The sequence below is a fragment of the Pituophis catenifer genome, unplaced genomic scaffold (genome assembly GCF_029215685.1).
Source record: "Pituophis catenifer annectens isolate HBS135680 unplaced genomic scaffold, rPitCat1.0.hap2 SCAF_2, whole genome shotgun sequence".
In the NCBI taxonomy this organism is placed as follows: domain Eukaryota; kingdom Metazoa; phylum Chordata; class Lepidosauria; order Squamata; family Colubridae; genus Pituophis; species Pituophis catenifer.
Genome location: NW_027256882.1, coordinates 187,669,967 through 187,694,659, shown reverse-complemented (window position 1 = coordinate 187,694,659; position 24,693 = coordinate 187,669,967). Strand labels below are relative to the sequence as shown.

Sequence of the window (24,693 nt, the reverse complement as noted above, 5' to 3'; positions counted from 1 at the left end):
TCGTCTTACTCCCATCACCTGAATCCCTTACCTTGCCATCTTTTCGTCCGGCAGCGACTCGCCTTCCCACGCTGATTGGCCCGAAGAGCACCCCCTTCCTTATCCCCGCCGACCAGTAGAGGGCGCCTCCGCCCCCTGCCTTGTCCAGCCTAGCGGCGCTCAAAAGGCACGGCTTCCGGCCGCTCCTTCTCTGACGCCTTTCTCAGTCGCCTTCGGCTTTTACCTACAGTCGCCGCCGCCGCCGCGGAGCGGGCCTGGGATGCCAAGATGGCGGCGGCGGTGGTATCGGTCTTTCCGGGTGTGCGGCTCCTGACTATCGGCGATGCCAACGGGGAAATCCAACGGCACCAAGAGCAGCAAGCGCTGCGTCTCGAGGCTCGCACCGGGCCTGACGCCGCTTGCCTCGCTTTGTATAGCCGTGAGTGGCGAAATGGGGCTGAGCTGGCGGGCATGCTCACTGACAAGCGGGCCGGTGGGGGCCTAGTCGCGTGAAAAGGGAGGGTCGGATGAATGAATGAAAAGAATGAATGAGTTGTAGGACGGACAACCGGTGAGGGGATGCGGACGAGCTGTAGGACGGACAACCGGTGAGGGGATGCGGACGAGCTGCTAACCACTTCTAGAAGCTGCTTTCTCGCCATCGCTTCTGCTTGAGGTTGCGAGGGAGAGCGGTCTGTCGCCCCTGTGTTTGAAGGCCAAAGGTTTCTGAACGTGTGCGAAGAGTAATTCATATCTATACTACTTCATAGTAGCTCCTAGGAAGGAGACCAAGTTTCACCCATGAGCACATCAGGGAAATCAGGTGGGGGTCGCGATATATTCCGGAGTTTTTTGAATTTCCATTCTAACAAGCCATAGCTTCCCTTGGAGAACAGTCCATTTATTTTCGTTTGCAGGCAAATAAAGGATAATATCCCATGGCTTTTTATGTTTCAGCCAAGTAAATGCTCCGTGACTGTTGCCCCAAACTTCTAATAATTTTGCACCAGTCTGAGAAATTCCAGGTTTAATCTGAAGTATTTTAAACTAACCTGTCAAAAGTTAATCGCCATTCCATGTATTCCCAAAAGTCACATTAATAATTTAAGACTAGTAAGCCATACACTTAAAGGCATATGTATTCTGATGATACAACTGGGAAAAGTAAATTAGAGAAAAGTAGGTTTGTGGGTAATTAAAAAAAAGATTAAGCTTTAAATGGGATTGGGATTGGAAAAGTGCATTTTAGAACTGTTTATATTGGCAAATTGAGAGTAAAATCTTACAAGCTTGTAGGTTGAATGAACAGGGTTTTTCTGAATGCTCTTTTTTTGAACAACATATTTGTAGGTACAGGAGGAATACATGTAAAAAGACTTAAAGTCTTTTTAAAGCTGTTCTGAGCATAAAACAGCTTTTTAAGAATACAGCCTTAATAACTCATGAAACTGTTTCATAAATAATTCCATAATAATCATTCTGAATTATTATATTTGCCCTCATTCATTATGAACTACTTTTTAGTATTTTCCTCTCTAATCCTTGAGACAATTTGGCTAGTATTACACTTTTTTTGTAATAATTATTACACTTTTATCCCTTCAATGGGATCTGATTTGGATCTGTATGTTGATATAATTGAGCACCAAAGGGCTACATTGAGTGTGTATCCCATAGTTGGTCACCTTCAATATTGGTATCTTTTACAAACAGGTATTTTGCAATGAATGAATATCATTGCTGTTCAGTTTGATGAATCAACAACTAGTTTCACAGAGACTAATGTGTATACTTACATTTGTGGTTTTTGCTTGATAATGTGAGTTGCTTAGACAGTTCATAATGTTAAATTGGCTATACTGGATGTAAATGTGAATACTGCAGTGTGGTCTTCTGCACTGTGACTCAATTTCTGTAATTCAGTCAGAATGATACCATAACTTGAACATGTTAGGTGGGTTCAAATTACTTTGTATACTGATTTCTGACAATTTTTGATATACCATGAGAGGTTGAGACTTGTATACAAAATATTTAGTTATTTAGATTAGTAAATTTGAACTGAGTATTAGAATGAAAGAAATTCAACATACTACAGTAATTCTGTTGAAATCTCTCTTTATATGAAAGCAATTATTTTTGCACTTCCTCACATGAATGCAGAAAGTATATCTAATTTATAGGTCTGGGATAGTAAGGAGGCCATTTTTTCAATCTGGGTGACTTGGGGATATGATGGCTATGAGGATATGATGGGGAAACTTTAATCTACATATTGGCTGTTCAGTGCTGGTGTGAAGACAGCAGCATTGTCTATTCACTAACTGCCTTCAGCTTTTGGAGCAAATGAGAAAACAGTTAAAGTCATAAAGTAAGTGGCAATTTTACAAGGGCTAAAGTATGAAATTACTAAACTAGCATGTAAAGTAGATCCCTGTAGTTAGGAATAAGCATGCCTGTGCTAGGATAATTTGTGGACTCCAGATTGCAGATAAGATGGATGACTTTTAAAAAGTCTTGAGCTTTTTTTGTATGTTAGATAGATTTTGAAATCTTCATGAGACTGTCCAAAGGGAATGGGTTTTTTTGTATGTGTACATATTCAGGTATTACTTCTTTGAGAGACTACTCATACTATTAGAAGAAACATACACTATTGTAATTCCCATGTGGAAATTCAGAATGAGCTAAAGTTGATCACTTATAGAAATTCATTTTGTTGTAGAGTGGATGCTAGATAGGTTAGCTATGAGCAGAATAGCTAAGTTCTCCTTCCCTTGAGAGCATTCCAAACCTCTTCCCGTATTTTGAAAGCAGATAAAGTTTTGTCTAGAGCACAAAGTCTGAAGCAGCATAATCTGATTCTGAACTACTTTGGGATCCATTCGACCACCTCTAGAATGGCATAGTCTACAAGCCCTAATAAGCAGGTATATTCAAAAAAGTATGCAGGCTATTGCTATAATGCATTGTAAGCCGCCCTGAGTCTATGGAGAAGGGCGGCATATAAATTGGGCTAATAAATAAATAAAGTTTGACAGTCCAGTGGAAACAGAACCATTCTACATTCCATTCCCAGTTAATCATCCCTATAGCTGAAGTTTTTGAGTTCAGCTGTTATAGGTTATTGTAACTGAAATCAAGGGTAGAGTAATTCTGACCCTCTAGATATTGCTTAGCTACAACACCCAGTTTAGGCAGCTTAGTGGTGAGTTGTAAGCAGTAGTGGGTTTCAAATCCTGTCACTGCCAGTTCGCTCGTGGACGCACACATGCACGACACTTCTGCACATGCACAGAAGCTTCTGCACATGCACAAAGACGTCCGGGCGGGTTGGCAGAGCCTCCCGCTGCCGCCGCTACCAGTTTGCCCAATCGGGGGCAAACCGGTAGCAACCCACCACTGGCTATAAGTCAACAATTCTTGGAGGCTTACAGATTTTTTTTATCCCTAACCTAATTATAATTACTGTTCTGCAAACTGCAGAACATTATGCATATTTGAAATATTTGAAAGTTGCCAGAGTCAGTCTTTCTTAGTATGATGTGAACTTTTTCTTTCAACCTTTTTTTTAGTTGTTCACACTGCCAAATTTAATTTAACTATTGTTATCAACAGAACATCAATCATTGTGGAAATTGTGCTACATTTTGGCTGGTTTAGTCTAAAGTAGACAAGACTTTAATTACAGAATATATTTTTTTCTTTTATATTCTGGTGCTTAATTTACAAGTTTTCCACTCGTAATTAGTTTTTCTAGAGAAACCTGACTGCAAAACCCAAGTATATTTTTAAAAACTATTTTTATTACATATGCTAAAATGGGGAAAAGAAACAAGGAAAAAGAACCCGCTCCACACAAAAGTATGCATTTTTCAGTCATTAAATAAAAGTAGTGTTCATTTATATTAATATATTGCTAAATAAATTATTAATGTTTTTAATTTACTATAGGAAAAATGGGAAATTAAATATTGAAATTGGTGTATGAAATCTAAATCTCTTACATTTGGATCTTGTGATAGTAAATATATATTTGAATGTAGAAAAAGATGGATAATTAAAAAAAAAAACAGAAATAACTATAATAGCCAAAAAAATTCAGAATTATTCTATGAAATATCTGGTTGGAAACCAAACAAAAAGAGAAGCAACCTGGAATTAAGGAGAAACTTCCTAACAGTGAGGACAATTAACCAGTGGAACAGCTTGCCTTCAGAAATAGTGGGCGCTCCATCACTGGATATTTTTAAGAAGAGACTAGACAATCACTTATCTGAAATGGTATATGTCCGTGATGGCAAACCTATGGCACATATGCCAGAGGTGGCACGCAGAGCCCTCTCTGTGGGCACGCGCGCCATTGCCCCAGCTTGGCCAGCTGGTTGTTGGGTTTCTGAGGCGCACATGCACGCCAGCCAGCTGGTCATCGGGTTTCTGATGCTCTGGCATGCATGAGCACCTTCCAGTTTGGGCATTGTGCCTAAAAGTTTTGCCATCACTGGTATAGGTTCTCCTGCTTGAGCAGGGGGCTGGACTAGAAGACCTCCAAGGTCCCTACCAGCTCTATTCTATTCTACGATCTTTTTTCCATAATAGAGCTGCTACAACACCAAACCACTTTTTATGAACCAGTGTTGCATTTCAAGCCCTTTCAATTTCCAACAGTTAGTTGAACCATCTGTTTCTTCTTGGAAACATGAAATGTTGAAGGATTTCTATTAATATTAATTAATTCAGTAATGATTGTTAATTTTAAAGTGTGATATTTAGATACCAGGTATTTACTCTATAGATGTTTAGTACAAGATATTCCAATTTATTTTCCATGCCTTCTTGTATTTTTTAATATTTTGATGTCCTAACATACTTTTATAAATTATTACTCTAGGTTTATTATTTTATGTATTAATAGAGCTGTGCAGAGCAACAAAGTGCAGTATCTTCTCTCAAGAAAACCCTGTGTTTTTGATTTTGTGGGCTGGGTTTGTTGTCAAAGCAACTCCTCAAATTTATCATTGAATCTTATTAAACTAAATACATGCTCAAACTCCATCCAAATATTTCAGTGAAAGCATTATCATGCTATGTTTCTGTTTGGAATCTCGGTAATGTTAACGTAGCATGATCAGAATGATCTGAGTAGCTCCATTGTTGCTAATTTAGGAGGACCAGTTTCATTCTCCTAGATTCTTACATTTTGTAGTTTCAGTGAAGCCACTGCAGTTTTTGGACTCCAACATCCTTCAACTTATTAAATGTGTCAAATGTGCTGATTTCAAAGTGTCCAAAGTCCAATTTCAAATCACTGTTAAGAAGGAAGTTACAGTATGTGTTTTTTTAAAAAAATCTAAACAATTAAACCCTTTTCTGAAAATTTAAGCTTCCTAAGTGAAAAATGAGATGAAGAATTTCTCCAGATAAGCTTCTGGAGTAGTCCATTAGATTTTTGAAAATATGTTTCAGAAATATAGAGAGGAATATCACATATAACAAATTTTCCATGGAAATAATTTTTATGTTATTAATTTTATCTCAGATATTGAATTTGAGCCCAGATATTTCAGTCTTTCATATTTTTATGAACAATAATCTGAGGCCTATCTTTAAATATTCTCAGTTCAAAATAACCTGCTTCCTATGAGTCCCCTTTAAATAATAACTACTACTTAGTAGTAGTAGCTATAATAAATCCTTGATTAATTTGGGGCTGTATGTGTCCATTATTTCTGAATGTCTGTTATATCCCCAAAGTATGTCATTTGCATCAATGTAAGTTTTTGAACACAAGGACGCGGTGGCTCAGTGGCTAAGATGCTGAGCTTGTCAATCGAAAGGTCGGCAGTTCAGCGGTTCGAATCCCTAGTGCCACGTAATGGGGTGAGCTCCCGTTACTTGTCCCAGCTTCTGCCAACCTAGCAGTTCAAAAGCGCATAGAAAATGCAAGTAGAAAAATAGGGACTACCTTTGGTGGGAAGGTAGCAGCGTTCCGTGCACCTTTGGTATTTAGTCATGCCGGCCACATGACCATGGAGACATCTTCGGACAGTGCTGGCTCTTCTGCTTTGAAACGGAGATGAACACCGCCCCCTAGAGTCGGGAACGACTAGCACATATGTGCGAAGGGAACCTTTACCTTTAATTTTTTGAATGCAGTTCGTTAATTTGGGAGGGATTTGAAGTGGCATTTGAAGTTTGTTACATAGGTGTCTGTTAAATCAAGGGCCATTGTATTTTATATTTCTTCTCTGCATGAATCAGAGTTTGAATCTCAGAAATTCCAAATGTAAAACACAATAAAAGGGAGGAGGAATAACTTTGCTGGATACCGTTCATCAATTAAAAAGGGTAGTCTTTTTTAAAAAGACAGTCTAGTCATTCCTCATTGTTTCTCTGGAGAAGAATACAGAATTATAATTAATTTTATTGCACAAGAAAAAAGTGAAATTATAAAAATAATATTGTCAATATATGTTATTAAAAGCCATCTTTGTATGTAGTGAAATCATTGGAAGAGGATTTGGTTTAATAATACTTAAAGCTAAGAAAATTGTTTATGTTAGACATCTCTTAGTTAAATTGTGATTAATTTTTGTAATAATTGCAGTTTACTGAATGGAAACATTTCAAAATGTCTCTATAATTATATTTAGATCATATCTGTTCTGGGAGAAAAGAATGTACAAAGTACTGAAATAATTGCAGTTTCATAGTTCTTCGCTGAAATAGTGGTTGTCTTTGCCAAAATAATGGACTATATTTCTGGAGGCTCCAAATGTATTCTTCAAAAGTTAGCATGTTGGTGCCTCCATCGTACTGCGTCTTTTAGGAGTAGAATCAGTAATCTGGAATTTGCTAGAGGAGCTTAGTTTATAGCCAGTTGATGGTTATGATTTAATGGCTCCCCTAATAAACAGGAGTCTGAAATCAGAACCTGAAATTAAGTTTGGATTGCTGGCTTTCTTTGAGATGACATGCTTTTACAGTTATTAAAAATGAAAGCGATATCTTCTAGTTTTTATCTCAGTCAATGATCACCATAAAACAAGAATCAGGCAAAGACAAAAAGCAAAAGACCAATGTGACTTCTTAAATGTAAGTGGAATATAATATGACAAAATATTAACATTTTGTCATTAAAAACAAACTTTAAGAGTGTTAAAATGATGTTATATACCTTGGGTAAATGTTTATTTACCTAACCTGGTTGGGTTAGATGTTGGAGTATTGGGGAGGGGGGAATAACCCACAATATGGGGATTAAATGTCCACTTCAATTCTACTTATACTGAGGAAACAGAAAATATTTTATATCAGATAAAGACCTTTATACACAACATAGAGATGAGCTGTATTTCAGGTATGTTGAATTTAACTTCAGTCAGCTAAAATGAGCATTGAGGGCTACATATTTTCACATTTCTGTACCATACCAATTAGCTGGAATAATCACGTTCCTTAATTACAATGAGTAAAATATCTTTAATTTTTTATCTTAGGAATCCTTGACTAATTGAGTCTGCATATGTCTCCTGTTTAAAGGTAAATCTCTAAATAGAAGTCTTGACATTTATAAATGAAAATTGTCTTATATAAGTTTAAAAACGGAATAATTGGTCAGAAATTGTCATGCTTCTAAATATTTCAAACAATTTTTCAGTAGGGTTGTAATTTCCAAAATAAATTTTTGCATTTCACAGTTATGGAAAGGCAACTTAAAGCTTTCTATTTGAGACTTTAACAGTAGCAAGATGATCAGTGGAAGACACTGCAGCCCAAAATGTATGGTGGAGAACATCAGTTCTATACTATTATCAGCTTTCAATAATAATATTTTGCAAATATACAGTATGTTTATGATTAAAGAATTTAACAGATTTTGACATTTATTTGGAGGCTTGGGGAGCTCAAACATATAATGACTATTTTTAAAAAACATGTAAAATCATCAAAATCATCATAAGAGCACAGAGTTATATCTGCTGCTCTGACAAATATAAGTAGGCATGTTGATGCAATTAAAAAGTTAGCCTGTCATGAAACTGACCAATATCCATGAAGCTGTCAATTGTTCTGTACCTCATATTATTGCTTACTTTTATTGTCCACATGTTTTTTGTTAAATCCCAAATTCTGTGTTGCAAAATCAAACTATTGAAGGCCAACTCTTTTATATCATAACCACTGAGTATTTGTGTAAACTTAACTGCAGGTCCAAATTGGTGTGCATTTTAAACAAAAGCATTTTAAAAAGAGTGGTGTGGTAGGGAAAGCATCTCTTCAACTCATAAATCCACCTCTGATGTGACAGTTCCGTGGCAGCCTTTTGAATCCCTTGATTTTACCAGGCATTTAGCCCTTTTGTGATGTGTGTATGGAAGCCCTAGGGCACATCTGCTATCCCATTTATTGCTCACAAAGAACTGAGAGAGGCCCAGCTTGACAGCCTAATTAATGAGCATGGGAGACATTTGCATTGAATATCTTCCAAAGGCAGTATCTTGAAAAGGCAGGGCTCTTTTCTAGGTTCTGAATTGTGTTTTTTACATGCCAGACAAATGTTTTTGGGCTTTTTCCCCCTCTCCTCCTGGTCTTGAGCTAACCCTTGCTTTTCTAATCAAATTAAGTCTGAGCCATTGTTGTCTTGGTCGGTTATGCTTTCCGGAAACAAAGCTTCATTGTATTAATACTCTGCAATAAAAGGATTCCTGCTGAGCTCATAAGTCTGATCTCTGCCCTTCCATTGAATTGGCAGTTCTCTGTGAGCAGGAAAATTGCTTGATGGAATTCTTGATCTTCTCAATCCTGCTGTCTAGATCCTTGTGCCCTGCATAAGATGCCTGACTGAAAATTAGGAATGTTTGAATAATGGAACTTCAAAGTTGTTACCTCTGTCTGGTAGCTTTTCTGTTAAGGTTGCACAATATCTTTTCATTGAATTAATTTTTGTATTTGTCTTATACAAAAGCCAAATAGAATATTGTATTACTTAGAACAGAATCAGAATAGAGCTGGAAGGGACCTTGGAGATTTTCTAGTCCAGAGTTTCCCAACCTTAACAGGTTTGCAGACCAGGTGGGGCGGGGGGGGGAAGAGGGGATGGTTCCATGTGAGTAGCTGGCAAGTGTGTGCACAGCTAAATCAAATGGAGCACTCATGCACATTCTTGCCCACTGCTTGTGCAAGTGGGGATGCTCATGTGCTTGCCATTTTCCCAGCCTGGTTGCAAATGCATAACAGCCCACAGGTGGGCCATAGTCCAGAGGTTGGGGACCCCTGTTCTAGTCCAATCCCCTGCTCAAGCAAGAGACCCTATACCACTTCAGACAAATGGTTATCTTCTTAAAAACCTCCAGTGAGGTTTTTCTTAAAAACCTCCACAACTTCTGAAGGCAAGCTGTTTCATTGCTTCATTGTTTTCACAGTTAGGAACTTTCTCCTTAATTCCAAGTTTCTTCTCTCCTTGATTGGTTTCCATCCATTTTTTCTTGTCTTGCCTTCTGGTGCATTGAAAAATAAGTTGACCTCGTCTTTGTTGTAGTAGCCTCTCAAATACTGAAACACTGCTATCATTTCACCCTAGTTCTTCTTTTCGCTAGACTAGCCATATCCAATTCCTGCAACCGTTCTTCATATATATTTAGTCTCCAACCTCTTAATCATCTTAATTGCTCTTCTCTGCACTTTTTCCAAACTCTCAATATCCTTTTTGTAATGTGGTGACCAAAATTGGATGCAGTGTTCCAGTGTGGTCTTACTAAGATTTTATAATCTAATACTTCACGTGATTTTGATTCTATGCTTCTGTTTATGCAACCAAGCTTTTTTGGCTGCTTCCACACACTGCTGGCTTATATTTAAGTACCGTATTTGTTGCACTATAAGACGCACCGGATCATAAGACGCACATTAGCTTTAGAGGAGGAAAACAAGAAAAAAAAATCTGCCTCTGCTTCCCAGCATCCATCCGGTATTCATCTGGCTAGCGTCCTTGCAGCAAACAGCAAACAGCCTGATCAGCTTCAACACGTTATCGCAGCCCCAGGACATGGCTTGTCAGGGCTCCACTCCATTGTGTCCACCACCGGTCAACTGGGCTGAGCTGCCGCCGCCACCGGAGAACACTGAAGCCTTCGCTGCCGAACAGCTGATTGGCGATTAGATCGGCCTCCTGGAATACTGCCAATGAGCTGTTCTAGGCGGCAGGAATCGCCTGCCGCCGTTCGTCACTGCAGCAGCAAGCAGCGGTGGCAGTGATCCCCGCTGCCTAGAACAGCTGATCACCTGTATTCCGGGAGGCCGGTCCAACTGCCAATCAGCTGCTTGGCAGCGAAGGCTCCAACATTCCCCAGCAGTGGCGAACGGCAGCAGCCACCACACAAACCCCCCTCCCACCCACCACAATATTCGCTCTAAGACATTTCCACCCACTTTCTGGGGAGGAAAAAGTGTGTCTTATAGTGTGAAAAATACAGTAATCGTCCACTATGACTCCAGGATCCCTCTCATAGTTACTGTTTTTGAGCCAGGTTTCATCTAATCTGTACTTGTATCTTTGTACCTGTCTAAGTGTAAAATTTTGCTTTTCTCCACATTAAATTTCATTTTGTATAGGGCCCATTATTCAAGTCTGTCAAGATCCTTTTGGATGCTGAACTTGTCTTCTAGGGTATTGGCTATTCCTGCCAACTTAGTATCATTTACAAATTTGATGCCCTCCCATTCCCTCATTTAAGTCATTTATGAAAACATTGAAGAGTATTGGGCCTAAGACGGAACCTTGTGGTATCCCATTGCTCACTTCCCTCCATGTAGAGTAGTACCGTTAAGGACTACTCATTGAGTACAGTTTGTCAGCCAGTTACAAATCCATCTGGTGGTGATACTGTTCACCCACATTTTTCTATCTTACTAAGAAATAAGTTGTGGTTTACTTGAGGGAACTTAAACTATACAATTTTTTTGCTTATGTTCTGTGTGCTTGTGTAGTGGGAGCTGGCAGGTAAATGTAGGATTATGAGTGCTTGCAAGTTGAGTATGTGCATGTATATAATTCCTGTAGCATTAATACAATTCCAGTAAAAAAGGTATTCTGTATTTAAAATATGAAATAAATATTGTATCCCCAAAATTAGAATATTTAGAGTTCTGAATGGTGTGAATCTTTTTGTGGAAAGAATGGCAGAGATTGTGGTTGAGCTTTTCCCCATAACTCTCCTTAACAAGGCTGAAATTATGGGCTTTAAATTGTATCAATGAGATCTGGAATTCAAAGTTAGCAATAGCAATGGGTTGAAATCTAGTTTACCTCAAGCAAAGCAATATAAAATACCCTTCATCACTCTTTTCAGAATAAAAGAGAAAAGATGCAAAGCTAAGTTTCTATTTCTTTGAAGGCCAAGACACATCAATGCTTATTTTAGAGGTTCTGAACATAATTTAGCATTGTAGTCCTGAAGTCCTCCCCAACCTTGTCTGTAATCACTTTCCTTGTTTATATTCAGGATTTTCTTGGTGTTTTGATGGAGCATGTCAGAATAAGCTTACGAGGGTAAACAGGTAGGATGTAAGGAAGGTCCAAAGATCCCCTACAGCTTATTCTCTTGTGCCATGTGCTTGGTAATAGATTCAGAAACTATTTCCCACACCTATGCACAAGGATGTGTGGGACCTGGTAGAGTCCTTTCTGAATTATCTTTCTTAAGATGGTAAAGGAAGATTAATTAAAGTTTGGCTGGCAAGTATTTTTATCCTGTTATTTTAATAGCCCTCTTTTTTTTAAACATGACGGATTAATTTTTTGAAAGCTTTATAAACCTTTCCTTATTTGGCTGAGTATCTGCTTATTTTGCTAAAAAAAGTTGAGTTTAATGTCTATGGGTGTGCGTGTATTTAGTTAATTATTCTCATATATTCATAGTGCTAGAAGGGACCTTCAAGGTCTGCTAGGCCAACCTCTGCCCAAGGCAGGAGTCCTTATACCATCCTGGACAAATGGTTGCCCAATCATTTCCTGAAAAGCTCCAGCAATGGAGCACCCTCAACACTGGGAGGAAAGCTGTTCCACTGATTAAATGTTCTCACTGTCAAGAAATTTTTCCTTAGATCCACGTTGGATTTCTCTAACCAGCTTCTATCCATTGCTTCTTGTCCTGCCCTTAAGTGCTATGGAAAATAAATTGATGCCCTGTTCCCTGTGATAGCCCTTTTTGCGTTGGAAGTATCATGATTGACTAATTATGCAGCCTGCTTACAACCAGACAACAATAACCTGCCCTCTGGAACGAGCTCCCCCTGGAGATACGGAGGATTCCGGATTTACGTACTTTCCGCCGGGCCCTCAAGACTTTTTTATTTCAACAAGCCGGGCTGGCCTAACTTCTCCAATTACTTAATTTTAATTTGAATTTTAAAAAGGGTATTTTAATTGTTGGGCCAAAATTGTTTAATATGTTTTTTAAACTGTTCTTAAATTTTTGTGTTCTGTGTGTTTACCTTTGGCTGTTCACTGCCCTAAGTCCTTCGGGAGAAGGGTGGTATATAAATTTAAATAAATAAATAAATAAAAATAAATAATGGGAGGGGGGAGGGAAGGCACCGGAATGTGATAGTGGTTTGGGAAGGAATTCTGGAATGCAAGCATGCCATCTGGAAGCCTGACACAGTTCCATCCCAAGGTCATCAGCTCTGGGAAGTCACAGGGTATAAGTAGCTTTTGGGAGGGTCTGTTGTAATTTTGAATTGTCACCATTTTTATGTTGAGGTTTATCTGTATTGTTTTAAATCAAGGGAGAATCCAAAAGTCTTGGCACTTAGCAGTATTTCAGGAAACTGCCCTATTCTTATGTAGATTCTGTATATTGATACTATATATCTGATCTTCTATATGTTACTATGTATATCCCTAGATAACCCTTCCTGCAATACTGTTGATTGCCAGGACCTGGGTAGCTCCTAAACATACAAGTGGTCCTCAATTTTTGACTGTAATTGAGCCCAGAATTATGGTCATAAGTGGTGCTGATTATTAGGGGTCACATGACTGCCCAATTTTACAGCTTTTTTGTGTCAGTTGTTAAGCAAATTGCTGTGAATGTTAAGTGAACTCCATGGTCGTTAAGTGACTCCATGTCCACAATCGGCATTTTTTTGCCATAAATTGGAAGTAAATGCTGGTTTCTAGAAAAAACAATGTTGTAAATCATGGTCAGGTGACCATGGGATGTTGCAAACAGCTGTAAATGTCCAGTTCCTGAGTACCGAAAATGTGAACATAGGAGCCCCTAATAGTTAGAACTTTGAATCCAGGTCATAAGTAGCCCTGGGAAGGTCTTCTAAGTAACCGGTTGTAAGTAGAGTACTATCTGTAATGCACTGTATGGAATCACTGAAGTGCAAAGGTCCATGAGTTCAGTTCTCAGTAAAAGGTACGAACCTCAAAGAATAACATCTGACGACTGTGCCTGACAACTGCCAGATAGAACAAAATAAGTCATAGAGTGTCATATGGTGATCATAATTAAAAACACCAGATAGGATATATATTATTTAGAAATACATACTTCCCAAGTTGTGGAAGTTTTGTGACATCCAATCCATGAAGACTTGACATAATGTAACATCTGTATTTCTCTTCTATGGGAGCTTATGGAAAGGTGTGCTGTATATTGTATATCATTCTGAAAGAATGTATTTACAAGACTCCAGTAGTTTAAGTATGGGTGCCTCTTAATGAAAGTTGGGTATATAATTTTTGTTCTAAGAGTTTATTTCTCTAAGCAGTTTGTAAGGTTCCTTCCACGGTTGATTAAAAGGACATCAGAACACTCATAATTATTGTCTATTAAAAATAGGTTTAAAATTATATCTGAATATACATTTAAATAAAACTACATGTAATACACGTCCTTAACTTGACAACTATTTGTTTAGTGACCAAAGTTACAATGGCACTGAAAAAAGTGACTTACGACTGTTTTTCACATGACCATTGTAGTATCCCCATGGTCACCTGATTCAAATGTGGGTGCTTGGCAATTGTTTCATATTTATGACGGTTGAAGTGTCCCAGGGTCATCTTTTGAGATCTGCTCAGCAAAATCAATGGGGAAGCCAGATTCATTTAACAATCATGTTACTAAATGAGTGCAGTGATTCACCTAAAAATTGGGCAAGAAAAGTCATAAAATGGGGCAAAACTCACTTAACAAATGTTTCACTTAGCAATAAAATTTTGGGGCTCAATTGTGGCCATAGGTCCAGGACTACCTGTATTTAAAATTGAATATTCTATTTAATGCTAATGTCAAGTCTTTATAAGAACTAAATAAGAACAAATCAAAGCAGATTGTGTTTTTTGAAGTGTTTATAGTTCCATATATTGAATATGAATGGAATACTATTCTGCAAGTGATAGTTTTCAAGTGCTTGAGTATTCAATTAGCAAGGCATGAGAAAATGTTGTTCTGCTTAATAATTTTTAATCATTCTGAGTAGTTGGCTCTCAAGGAATATTGCTATCCTTAAACTTGGCTTTAGAACTAAACACAAGTTCTTGATTTTATGATAGCTGTTCTAAATTATGAACTGCATAAAAAGTGGCTTTAAGTTTTATTTCAGATTAATGTGAACACACTGTGTAAGGCCCGGCCTCTCCCCCTTATTCAAGAAAGTAAAGATTTGAAACTTGGAATTTCAAAAGGAACCTTTTATTGAATAGAGGTGATAGCAGGGCAAAAAGAAAGCAGGCTCTAAGGGCCCTCAGGTCATGCAGTTAGAATAAAGGAATTAGAAACCCCTCCCAACATCTGATGTAGATTCAGCCAATCCACAGATGCGAGATATTATTGTACCGGCTGCTCTGAGAAAGTGATAAGGGAATTTTCTCAGGGTCATCCTTCTACTGGCTCTCGAGCAATGGAATCCACATGGCCCTCCCTCCCCTTACATTCCCCAAAAGGTGAGAAAATGCCAGGCCGCTTAGGGGCCAGGCTAGAAGGTATAAATCAGTAAATTGCAGGATACAGGATATATTGGGGAGAAAGCCATAAAGTATGAATGCAATAATAAATGCAGGGGTTCCCCTCTTCCCCCTTGAGAAATGGCAGATTCATGGATCTGACACACTGTTTAGTTTAGATAAATATTTATATTTAAACATTTATCTAAACTAAACATATTCATATTGGAATTCAATATAATGCAGACACAAGCAATAGAATAAAATCAAACTAGTGTCTACCAACTCATGAAGCTAGGGAACCTCTGAAAAATTTGATTATACAAGCCCAGACCGCCACAGTATTTTTGAAAAAGGATAAGAAATTGAAGAAGAAACCAGCATGATTGCGTAAAGAACTCTCTGATAATCTGAAAGACAAAAAAAAAAAAAAAAAATGGAAAGAGGGACATATAACTAAGGTAGAATACCTGATTATAGCCTGAATCTACAAAGATAAAGTCAGGAAAGGTAAGAATGAAGTAAGACTTGCAAGCAAATGTCAAAAATAATTTTCAAAAAAGTTTCTTTCAACATACACAAAACAAGAAAAAAGTTGAAGAAACAATTGGTCAACTAATGGGAGAAGATAGCAAGGAAGTGATGGGCAGCAGGGAGAAAGCAGAGCTGTTTAATTCTTTCTTCACACACACACACACACACACACACACACACACACACACACACAAAATAGTCCAACCTACCAAAAACAGAACTGTAAAGGAAAGACTAGGAATTCAAATTAAAATAGGTAAGAGAATACCTGTCCACCCTAGACAAGTTTAAATCACCAGAAACAGGTGGATTACATTCCAGAGTTCTGAAGGAACTGACGTACATAATCTTGGAACCACTGAATCATATGTTTCAAAGATCCTGGAGCACCAGGGAACTACCAGAGGACGAAAAGAGCTGATGAGGTTCCCATCTTCAAAAAAGGAGAAAAATTGATCTAGGAAACTACAGCCTGACATCCATACCTGGGAAGATCCTGGAAACAATAATGAAGCAGCAGTTCTGCGAACACTTAGAAGCAAGCAAAGTTATAACCAGAAGCCTACATGGGTTTGTCAAAAACAGATAATGCCAAATAAAACTTATTTCACTCTTTTGACAAATTGACTACCATATTTTTCAGTCTATAAGATGCACTCCCCCCCCCCAGTGGGTGGAAATGTCTGGAATAGAGTGAATGTTGCTGAAGCCCCACCCACCCGCCAGCCCCCACCCTTTGGCCTCTTTCTCCCAGCAATTTGCCTCCTTGCAGCAAACAGCAAACAGCCTGGTCAGCTTCAGCACAGCCTGGTGTAGCACGAGCAGCTGATTGGCGGTTGGATCGGCCTCCCAGAATAACACCAATCAGCTGTTGCAGACTGCAGGGATTGCTGCTGCTTATCACCGCCTCCGCACGCCCCATTTTCAGCATCCATGCGTCCCATTTATGGCCTCCATGCGCCCCATTTTTTGCCTCTGCATGTCCAGTTTTCAGCCCGTTCCAGACAGCGGGAATTGCCGCTGTTGCCAATCACCGCCACCATTTGGAGGGCGAAAATGGGGTGCATGGAGGCAGCGATGGACAGCAGTGATGGACGGCGGTGATCCCCGCAGCCTGAAATAGCTGATTGTCAGTATTCCAGGAGGCCTATCCAACCGCCAATCAGCTGCTCGTGCTAAATCAGGCTGTGCTCACTAGGCTGTTTGCTGCAAGGAGGCAAATTGATGGGAGGCAGATTTTTTTTCTTGTTTTCCTCCCCAAAAGCTAGGTGCATCTTATAGTCCGGAGCATCTTATAGTGCGAAAAATACGGTAATTAGTGGGCCAGCGAAATGCTATGGACATAGTATTATTTGGAGTTCAGTAAGGCATTTGACAAAGTAGAACATAACTTCTTGATAAGGTAGAAAAATGTGAGATAGACAGCATCACCACCACATGGACTGGCTGACAAACCATACCCAATATGTAGTCCTTAATGGAGGGAAGTAAGTAGCAGGGTACCCCAAGGTTCTGTCTTAGCCCTGATACTCTTCAATATCTTGATAAACGATTTTAAATGAGGGAATAGGCGGGGAACTCATTGTCAGAACTGCTACATCACACCTGCGCTCTGCATTCACTCAGTACCAGTCTGCCATGGACAACACCAAGCTGGAAGGAATAGCCAAAAATCCCAGAAGATAGGCTCAAGATCCAGAAGGATCTCAACAGGTTTGAATCCTATCGAACAAAATAAAATTTAGTGGTGAGGAAAGTTAAGTTTTTATACCTAGGCAAGAAAAAATATACAGGTATAAAATAGATGGGACCTGGTTCAATAGCAGTAAATGTGAGAGGTATCTTGGAGTCCTAGTGGACAATCACTTAAATATGAGTCAGCAGTTTGCAGCAGCTGCCCAAAAAAGTCAATGTAATCCTAGGTTGCATTAACAGAAGGATAGAATCAAGATCACATGAAGTGTTAGTACCACTTTATAATGCCTTGGTAAGACCATACTTAGAATATTGTATCCAGTTTTAATCACAACAATAAAAAAAAATTGAGACTGGAAAAGAGTGTAGAAAAGAGCAATAAAGATGATTAGGGAGCTGGAAGCTGAAACTGGAAGGGTTGCAAGAACTGGGTATGTCTAGTGAAAAGAAAACCTAGGGATTACATGATGGCAGTGTTCCAATATTTGAGGAGTTGCCACATAGAAGAGGGAGTCAATCTATTTTCCAAAGTGCCAGAAGGCAGGGCAAGAAGCAATGGATGGAAAGTAATCAAGATAAGCAACTAGGAGAAATTTCCTGACAGAACAATTAACCATTGGAATGGGTTGCTTTCAGGAGTTGCACTGAAACCTCACTGGAGGTTTTTAAGAAGAGATTTGGACAGCCATTTGTCCAGAAAAGTATAGGGTCTCCTGCTTGTGTAGGGGGTTGGACAAGATCTCCAAAGTCCCTTTCTGTTATTATGTTTAGTTAGTATCCAATTCGATGGTTCAAAACTGATGACTGTTTAATTAGTCCATTCTGGATTCTGCTGTATATGACCATGAGAGATCTCTTACGTTTTTCAGAGGTTTAAAAAGACCATCCTTATACTGTAACCTTTGGAGTCAGTTATCTGAAATTGATGGGAGATCCAAGTCAAAAAGCAGGGTTACAATTGGCCAAAGACAGCACATTGGTGTGCTGCAGTTCGGGGTTCCCAAAAACAACAATGGAATAAATTCAGATTAAATCTGGGCTTGCTGCAAATTGCACTAAGGAGGAACCCCTAGTTGTCAGAGTTTAATGACTTTCTGTAACAAGGGAAGAGTTACTGGGTTCTCAAGATCTGAATCCAAGACCAACTAAATAAGGCAGAGAGGATGGAGAGTTTCCAGGAAGCTCAGTTATAGTTTGAAAATGATTTTGTAAACTAGTGTAATAGGATGTATCAAGATTCTAATTTATTGTGTAAAAACTGCTTTCCATTAAATGGTACAGTAGGTAAAATCTTTGGTTGGGCTCTAAACTGAAGGTTTTACTTATTCCACAATACATTTGCAGATGTAGTTTTGTTTCCAAAACATTTATTCTCAGAAGATTCTGGACATGTCTGATAAAGTATTTCAAGGAGCATACACAAAATTAATTTTCACATGGTTTAATGATACTCGTCAGTCCTTTAGAGGGTTTCCATATCTGGGCTGCAAAAAGTAAGTTGATTAGTAGGTGGCAGCAACTGGCATTAGGGTTATCTATATTTTTGCATCCCTACTCATAATAGATAATGGAAATTATGTCTTCAAGGAATGCTAGAGCAGAACACAGCATCTATTTAGGTTCATATCCTTTACTTTCTTCTTGCTGCTTTTTTTTTGTGACACACTTTTGGTTCTTTTACAGAATCTCATCTGGTATATGGATTCACTGAAAATTCCTGTGTCAGTCGGTTTATAAAACTTCCATTCCTGGCATAGTTGATAAAAATGTATTTGGCTTTGATTATGATTGTTAATAAAAAAAAAAAAAAGCATTCCAAAGGCTCTTGTTAAACCCAAATATTGTGTCAGGTTTTTTTGTTTTTGTTTTTTACTGAGAGTGAGACTCCATAGTTGTCCTTGTGAAACCAAACTATTAAGTACTGCTAAGGTAATGAAAAAGGCAGCAAGAGCCAAGAATTAAAATGGAATAAAAGATGACATATTTCTTTATTTAAGTGGCTATAAATGCTCAATGATGCTGCCCTGCAGTTTCAGGCAAGCTTCAGACTGGAGTATCTTTTTCTTTACATCCTGTGCCTGGCATATTTTGCAGAATTAATCATTAACAAATAAATGGTTTGGTCCTTTCTTGAGTATTGGAATTGGAAATGTTTGAAAACCAGGCACAGGATTTGTAATGGCCATACCATGTTTCTCAGATCATGCTAAGTCATGGATTGGGGAACAAACTAATGACCTAGCTCAGAGGTCACCAACCGGTGGTCTGCGGACCACTGGCGGTCTGTGAAAAATTTTTGGTGGTCCGCAGCACACCCGAGCTGCTCCGGGATGACCAATGGCCAGTCCTGTGTCTAGAGCTCTGGAGTATTGGACAGGCCAAACAGCTTGTGTTGGGGCTGGAAATCTCCGCCGTACAGGGAGCTGTTTGCAACTTTGCAGGAGGTGCAACACGCAAGGTGTAGCACAGCCCTCGCCGGCCGGAACGGCGTAATGCTGGAAGGGGGGATGGTGATCATCCCCCTGCTGTGGCTTCCTGTCGGCTGAACCCACCACTCACTGGCTGTCCCCGCCCCTCGCCCTCCCAGTCACTTCTTGCCTGGACTGAGAAGGAAAGGGCAGGGGATGGAGATTTGCTCCATATTCCAGATGGGAGCGAAGCTTCATCTCTTGCTGGGTCTCGCAGGTGTTTCTTCCGGCCTTTTTTGGTGCTCTGCGCAGCTCGGTCTCTGGGGGAGACATGCAACTTCCTCTCAACCCTGAGACACTGTCCTGGTCCAGCTGTTTCTCTCTGCCACTGCTGTTGGCGCCTCCATGACCTGCCCGCTGCTCTTGCAGCGTGTTCTGACCTAAGCTTCCTTAGAAATTAAACAGCACAAACTTAGCCCCGGCAAACCTCTTTAATTCATACGGCTGTAAATTACTTTCATTTACTGTCCGCAATGCTTGATAAACAGTCTTTCACAGGAAGATTATCAATACCCTTCTATCTCACGTGGAACGCTGCCAAAGAGCTAATTTCCAGACACAGGGCAAGACCAAACTTGGCACAGAGTCACAAACAGGAGTTTCAAATCTTGAATCAGCCAGATGAACTAATTGCTTCCTGTAAAAGCTCACATCCTGTTCGCTTCTCTTTTATGTCTTATGGGAGGGGCCAATCATCTCCAAGCCATACTCCCAAGTCGACCCTTTTTCCTTAATTGTTCCTGTCTCCTGGCAGCTCTGTGCATGTGCACACTGGGAACAGGTTTATGCTGTTCTCCTGCCTCTCTGATGTCAGACTCTGGAGACTCCGGAGGCAGCAAAGAACTACCAGACAGCCCTGGCCCCCTCTGCCTCTGACTCAGAGCCCCTGTCTGAGCCTTCCCCAGACTCCAGGACTGGCCCATGTTCCTCCCCAACCACCTCACTGTCTGAATCTGCTGCCAGCTCTGCTGACCACTGGTAGGCCACAACACTGCGCAGTTAAATTTAGCATGCTTCACAGTGGAAGAGTCTGCGTCCCCTTCTCCTGGAGCCATTACAACGCGGAGCATCGGTTGCAGCCAGGTCACACGAGTGTCTTGGGGCAGAGAGCAGGTTGTGTGTCCAGCACCAATAAAGGCCGAAGAAGCGCCCACGAGACCCAGAGAGCACCAAAGAATCAGAATGAAAGAGAGAGACAGACCGGGGGGGGGAGAGAAAGAGAGATGAGAGACAGATAGTGGGAGAGAGAGATGAGAGGGGGGGCAGAGAGAAAGAGATGAGAGAAAGAGGGAGAGAGATGAGAGACAGACAGAGCGGGAGAGAGATAAGAGAAAAGGGAGAGAGATGAGAGGGGGGAAAGAGAAAGAAGGGATGAGAGAGAGATAAAGAGAGATGACGGGAGAGAGAGAGGGGGGGAGAGACGGCCTGGAGGACCCCATCCCGTCACTGGGAGTCCAGGCGCTTCAGCAAGCGGCGCTCTGAATTCATATTAGTGGTGCGCGGGATTTAAAATTATGAATTTAGTGGTCCCTGGGGTCCGAAAGGTTGGTGACCCCTGACCTAGCTCATATTTAGTCTACGCTATAGAATCATAGTATGTTATTAACGACAACAGATGACAACAGACAACTATGCAAATCATATTTTGCTTCAGTGTAATGTGTTAGACCCAGTTTGTGCAAACTCTTATTTTGAATACTGTATTATTGATCTGATAGTACAGCAGTCCCCAATCTTTCTGGCTCCATGGACCAGTGGGGAGGGGGAGGGGATGGTTGCATACGCGCAACCTAGCTCCCATGCATGCATAAATGAAGTTTCCTGTGTTTGCCCGTTGTGCGACCCAGTTTTCAAACAACCACGGACTGGTACCAGTCTGCAACCTGAGGGCTGAGGGCCCCTGTGATAGTAGATTAAGATTAGAGTCTGAGAGAAAAAGATTATTTTATGGTACTGCCCACAGATTTTAGATGCAAGGAAAAAGGGGCCTGAGGAGAGGATATAATGGTAAAAAAAGGCAGTGTGAGTTTCACAGATTTGTCCTGACCAAATAGAAAGATGTCTGACGGGTCTCTCTGAGTTTAGTTCTTTTCTTGCAGACGTTTCATAACCCAAACTAGGTAATATCATCAGTGCTAGCATGGTATTACCTAGTTTGGATAATGAAACATCTGAAAGAAAACAACCAAACTCAGAGAGCACCAAGGACCCCTCATTTCAACCATGAGTTACAAATATTCTCCTTTATTAGAAAGATGTCTGCTCACTTTTCTGAACATTTCTAGAAACTGCTAATAGGAATTTCTTATCAGATATAGGGAATAAGTAGCTAAAAATTTAGTAAATTCTCACTTCTACAGAAAAGCTAAAAGCAACTTTGAAATAGTCTGTAGGGAGCCAAGGTGGCACAGTGGTTAGAATGCAATATTGCAGGCCAACTCTGTCCACAGTCAGGAGTTAGATCCTGACCAGCTTGAGGTTGACTCGGCCTTCCATCCTTCTGAGGTTGGTAAAATGAGGACCCAGATTGTTGGGGGTAAAATGCTGACATTTGTAAATAACTTAGTGCTGTAAAGTACTACGAAGCAGTATATAAGTCTAAGTGCTAGTGCTAGTGCTACTGGTCATGATCATATACTACCCCTATGAGCAGACCTAACTTGACCCTGAATATCAGTTGATGAGATTCAGGAGCATGTGAAAGAGATAATCTGCTCCTGTTCTATTTGTGGATTTCTCATCTGACAGTTTGGAAAGTAGGAATGATCCAGAATGGCTTTCTCCATCTTAAAAAAGCAAAATCTCTAAGGGTTGATGAATCATTGTTTTTTTCTCTTTTCTTTCCTAGAAGATGATGTTTGTGTATTCAAGTGTTCTGTATCAAAGGAGACAGAATGCAGCCGAGTGGGAAAACAGTCCTTCATTATCACATTGGGATGCAATAGTGTCCTTATACAATTTGCAACGCCAAGTGGTATGTACTAGCAATTTTGAGTTGTATTTGAAGTTTTGGGAAACAGTAATATTGCTCTGACAAATAATTCTATGCCCTGCCAACACATAGCATTTACAGCAGTGGTTCTCAACCTTCCTAATGCCACGACCCTTTAATACAGTTCCTCATGTTGTGGTGACCCCCAACCAGGGGTGGGTTCGAATTTTTTTTACTACCGGTTCTGTGGGCATGGCTTGGAGGTCATGTGACCGGGTGGTCATGGCTATGTGTATAGGGACTACTCAGAGGGCTGAAAAAAGTCATTTCTGACAGGTCCTCGCACTTTTGACTGGTCCTCACACTTATGACCATCCTCACATTTATGCCCGTGCAGCATTCTTAACAACCATGTCACTCATTTCACAACTGCTTCTTTTCACCATGGTGATAAGATAGGGCAAAAAACATAAAATCTGAGGATAGTCGTAAATTCAAGATCTGGTCAAAAGTGCGAGGACCAGTCAAAAATAACTTTTTCAGCCCTCTGAGTAGTCCATATGCACAAAAGGACTACCCAGAGGGCTGAAAAAAGTGATTTCTGACAGGTCCTCGCACTTTTGACCGGTCTTCACACTTATGACTGGTCATCATTTATGCCCATTGTAGCATTTTTAACAACCATGTCACTCATTTCACAACTGCTTCTCTTCACCATGGTGACAAGATAGGGCAAAAACGTAAAATGTGAGGACAGTCGTAAGTTCGAGGACTGGTCAAAAGTGCGAGGACCAGTCAGAAATAACTTTTTCAGCCCTCTGAGTAGTCCATATGCATAAAAGGATACAGCAATAGAGAGAGATGAAGGAAGGGAAGGGAAATTAGGAGTGAGGGGAAGAGAGGGAGGAAGAGAGGAGGAGAAGGAGAAAGGAAAAGGAAGTAGGGAGGAGAAGAAGAGGGTGGGGGGAAGAGAAAGTAAGAAGGAAAGAAAAGAGAGAGGTGGTAGGTTTGAGGAGAAAGATTGCTGTACAATAAAAAAGATGAAAGGGAAGAAAACCAACCCCAAACAAATATAAAGATATTAAGATAAAGAATGAATTGTTAAACTTTAAAGAATAAAAGAGAATAAATATGAATAAATAACAATAATTAGAAACACACATACAAACATACAATGTATTTTCTTTGAACAGAATATTTGGCTGGTTCACAAATTTAAACAGTGTTTAGTCATTTCAATTAAATTTACAATTTCTATATTTCCTTTTTGCCATATTTATTCCTCATCTATTTTTCTAAAAAAACAATATTACCCTTCATCCTCATCTCTAATCTTAATCAAATTCAATTTTTCCCTTCTATTCTATATTATACCCCTTCCCATTGTCATCTATTTTTATATCCATCCTCACATTGGTTAATTATGTAATATTACAGTTGTTTAATATAAATTCAACATCTTAATATAAATCAATTAGTTATATAACTACCTTTTTTGTATATTAATCAATATGAACATGAATATTCCAATTATTTCCATGCAATCCAATTTCTTACAAATCAGTTAATTATATTTACCAATAATAATAAATCAAATAATTTCCCCCATATATTCCTCCAAACCACAACTTAACCATTTCTGCTTTCAACACAATATACAATTAATAGTATCTCAATTATTACAATTCCCTAGTTAAATAGAGCTTTTTTTCTTTTGTGTTTTAAAATCTTGAACTCTCCACTTTTTCCCTAAATTTCCCATTGTTGCACCTACCTTTTTTGGTGAGGAAAAAGAAAAGAAATCTGCCTGCCTAATTTTCCAACATTGTAGCAAAGCCAACAGCCTGCTTTACTTTCAGTTTCGTTTCTCAGCATAGCTAGGGGGAAAAAAATTGCTCCAGCACTCTTTGCAAGCAAGCAGCAGAGCCCTGAGCAAAACAGCTGAGAGCAAATCAGCTGAGAGTCGGGAGCCGATCTAATCAAGGGCTAATTAGCCTATGCTGAAGCTCCACGGGCCAATAAAATTACAAAAAAACACCGAACCATTTGTTAAATTGCTGGCTCGCCCACCCCTCGCCCACCACTATTTATTGGCAATAAATAGTGGTGCGGAGGGGCGGGGCAAG

General features: G+C 39.7%; 1 protein-coding gene across 2 annotated transcripts in view; it reads left to right on the top strand.

The window, feature by feature from the left end:
• The first annotated feature begins 267 nt into the window (after positions 1–267).
• The window catches only part of CARM1 (coactivator associated arginine methyltransferase 1), a 95,134-nt gene continuing 70,708 nt past the window's right edge, over positions 268–24,693 (top strand). For both annotated transcript variants that reach the window (XM_070938334.1, XM_070938333.1), the window contains exons 1-2: positions 268–418; positions 22,484–22,609. In XM_070938334.1, coding sequence (XP_070794435.1) covers positions 268–418; positions 22,484–22,609 — 277 coding nt within the window. The remainder of the gene's footprint in view (positions 419–22,483; positions 22,610–24,693) is intronic.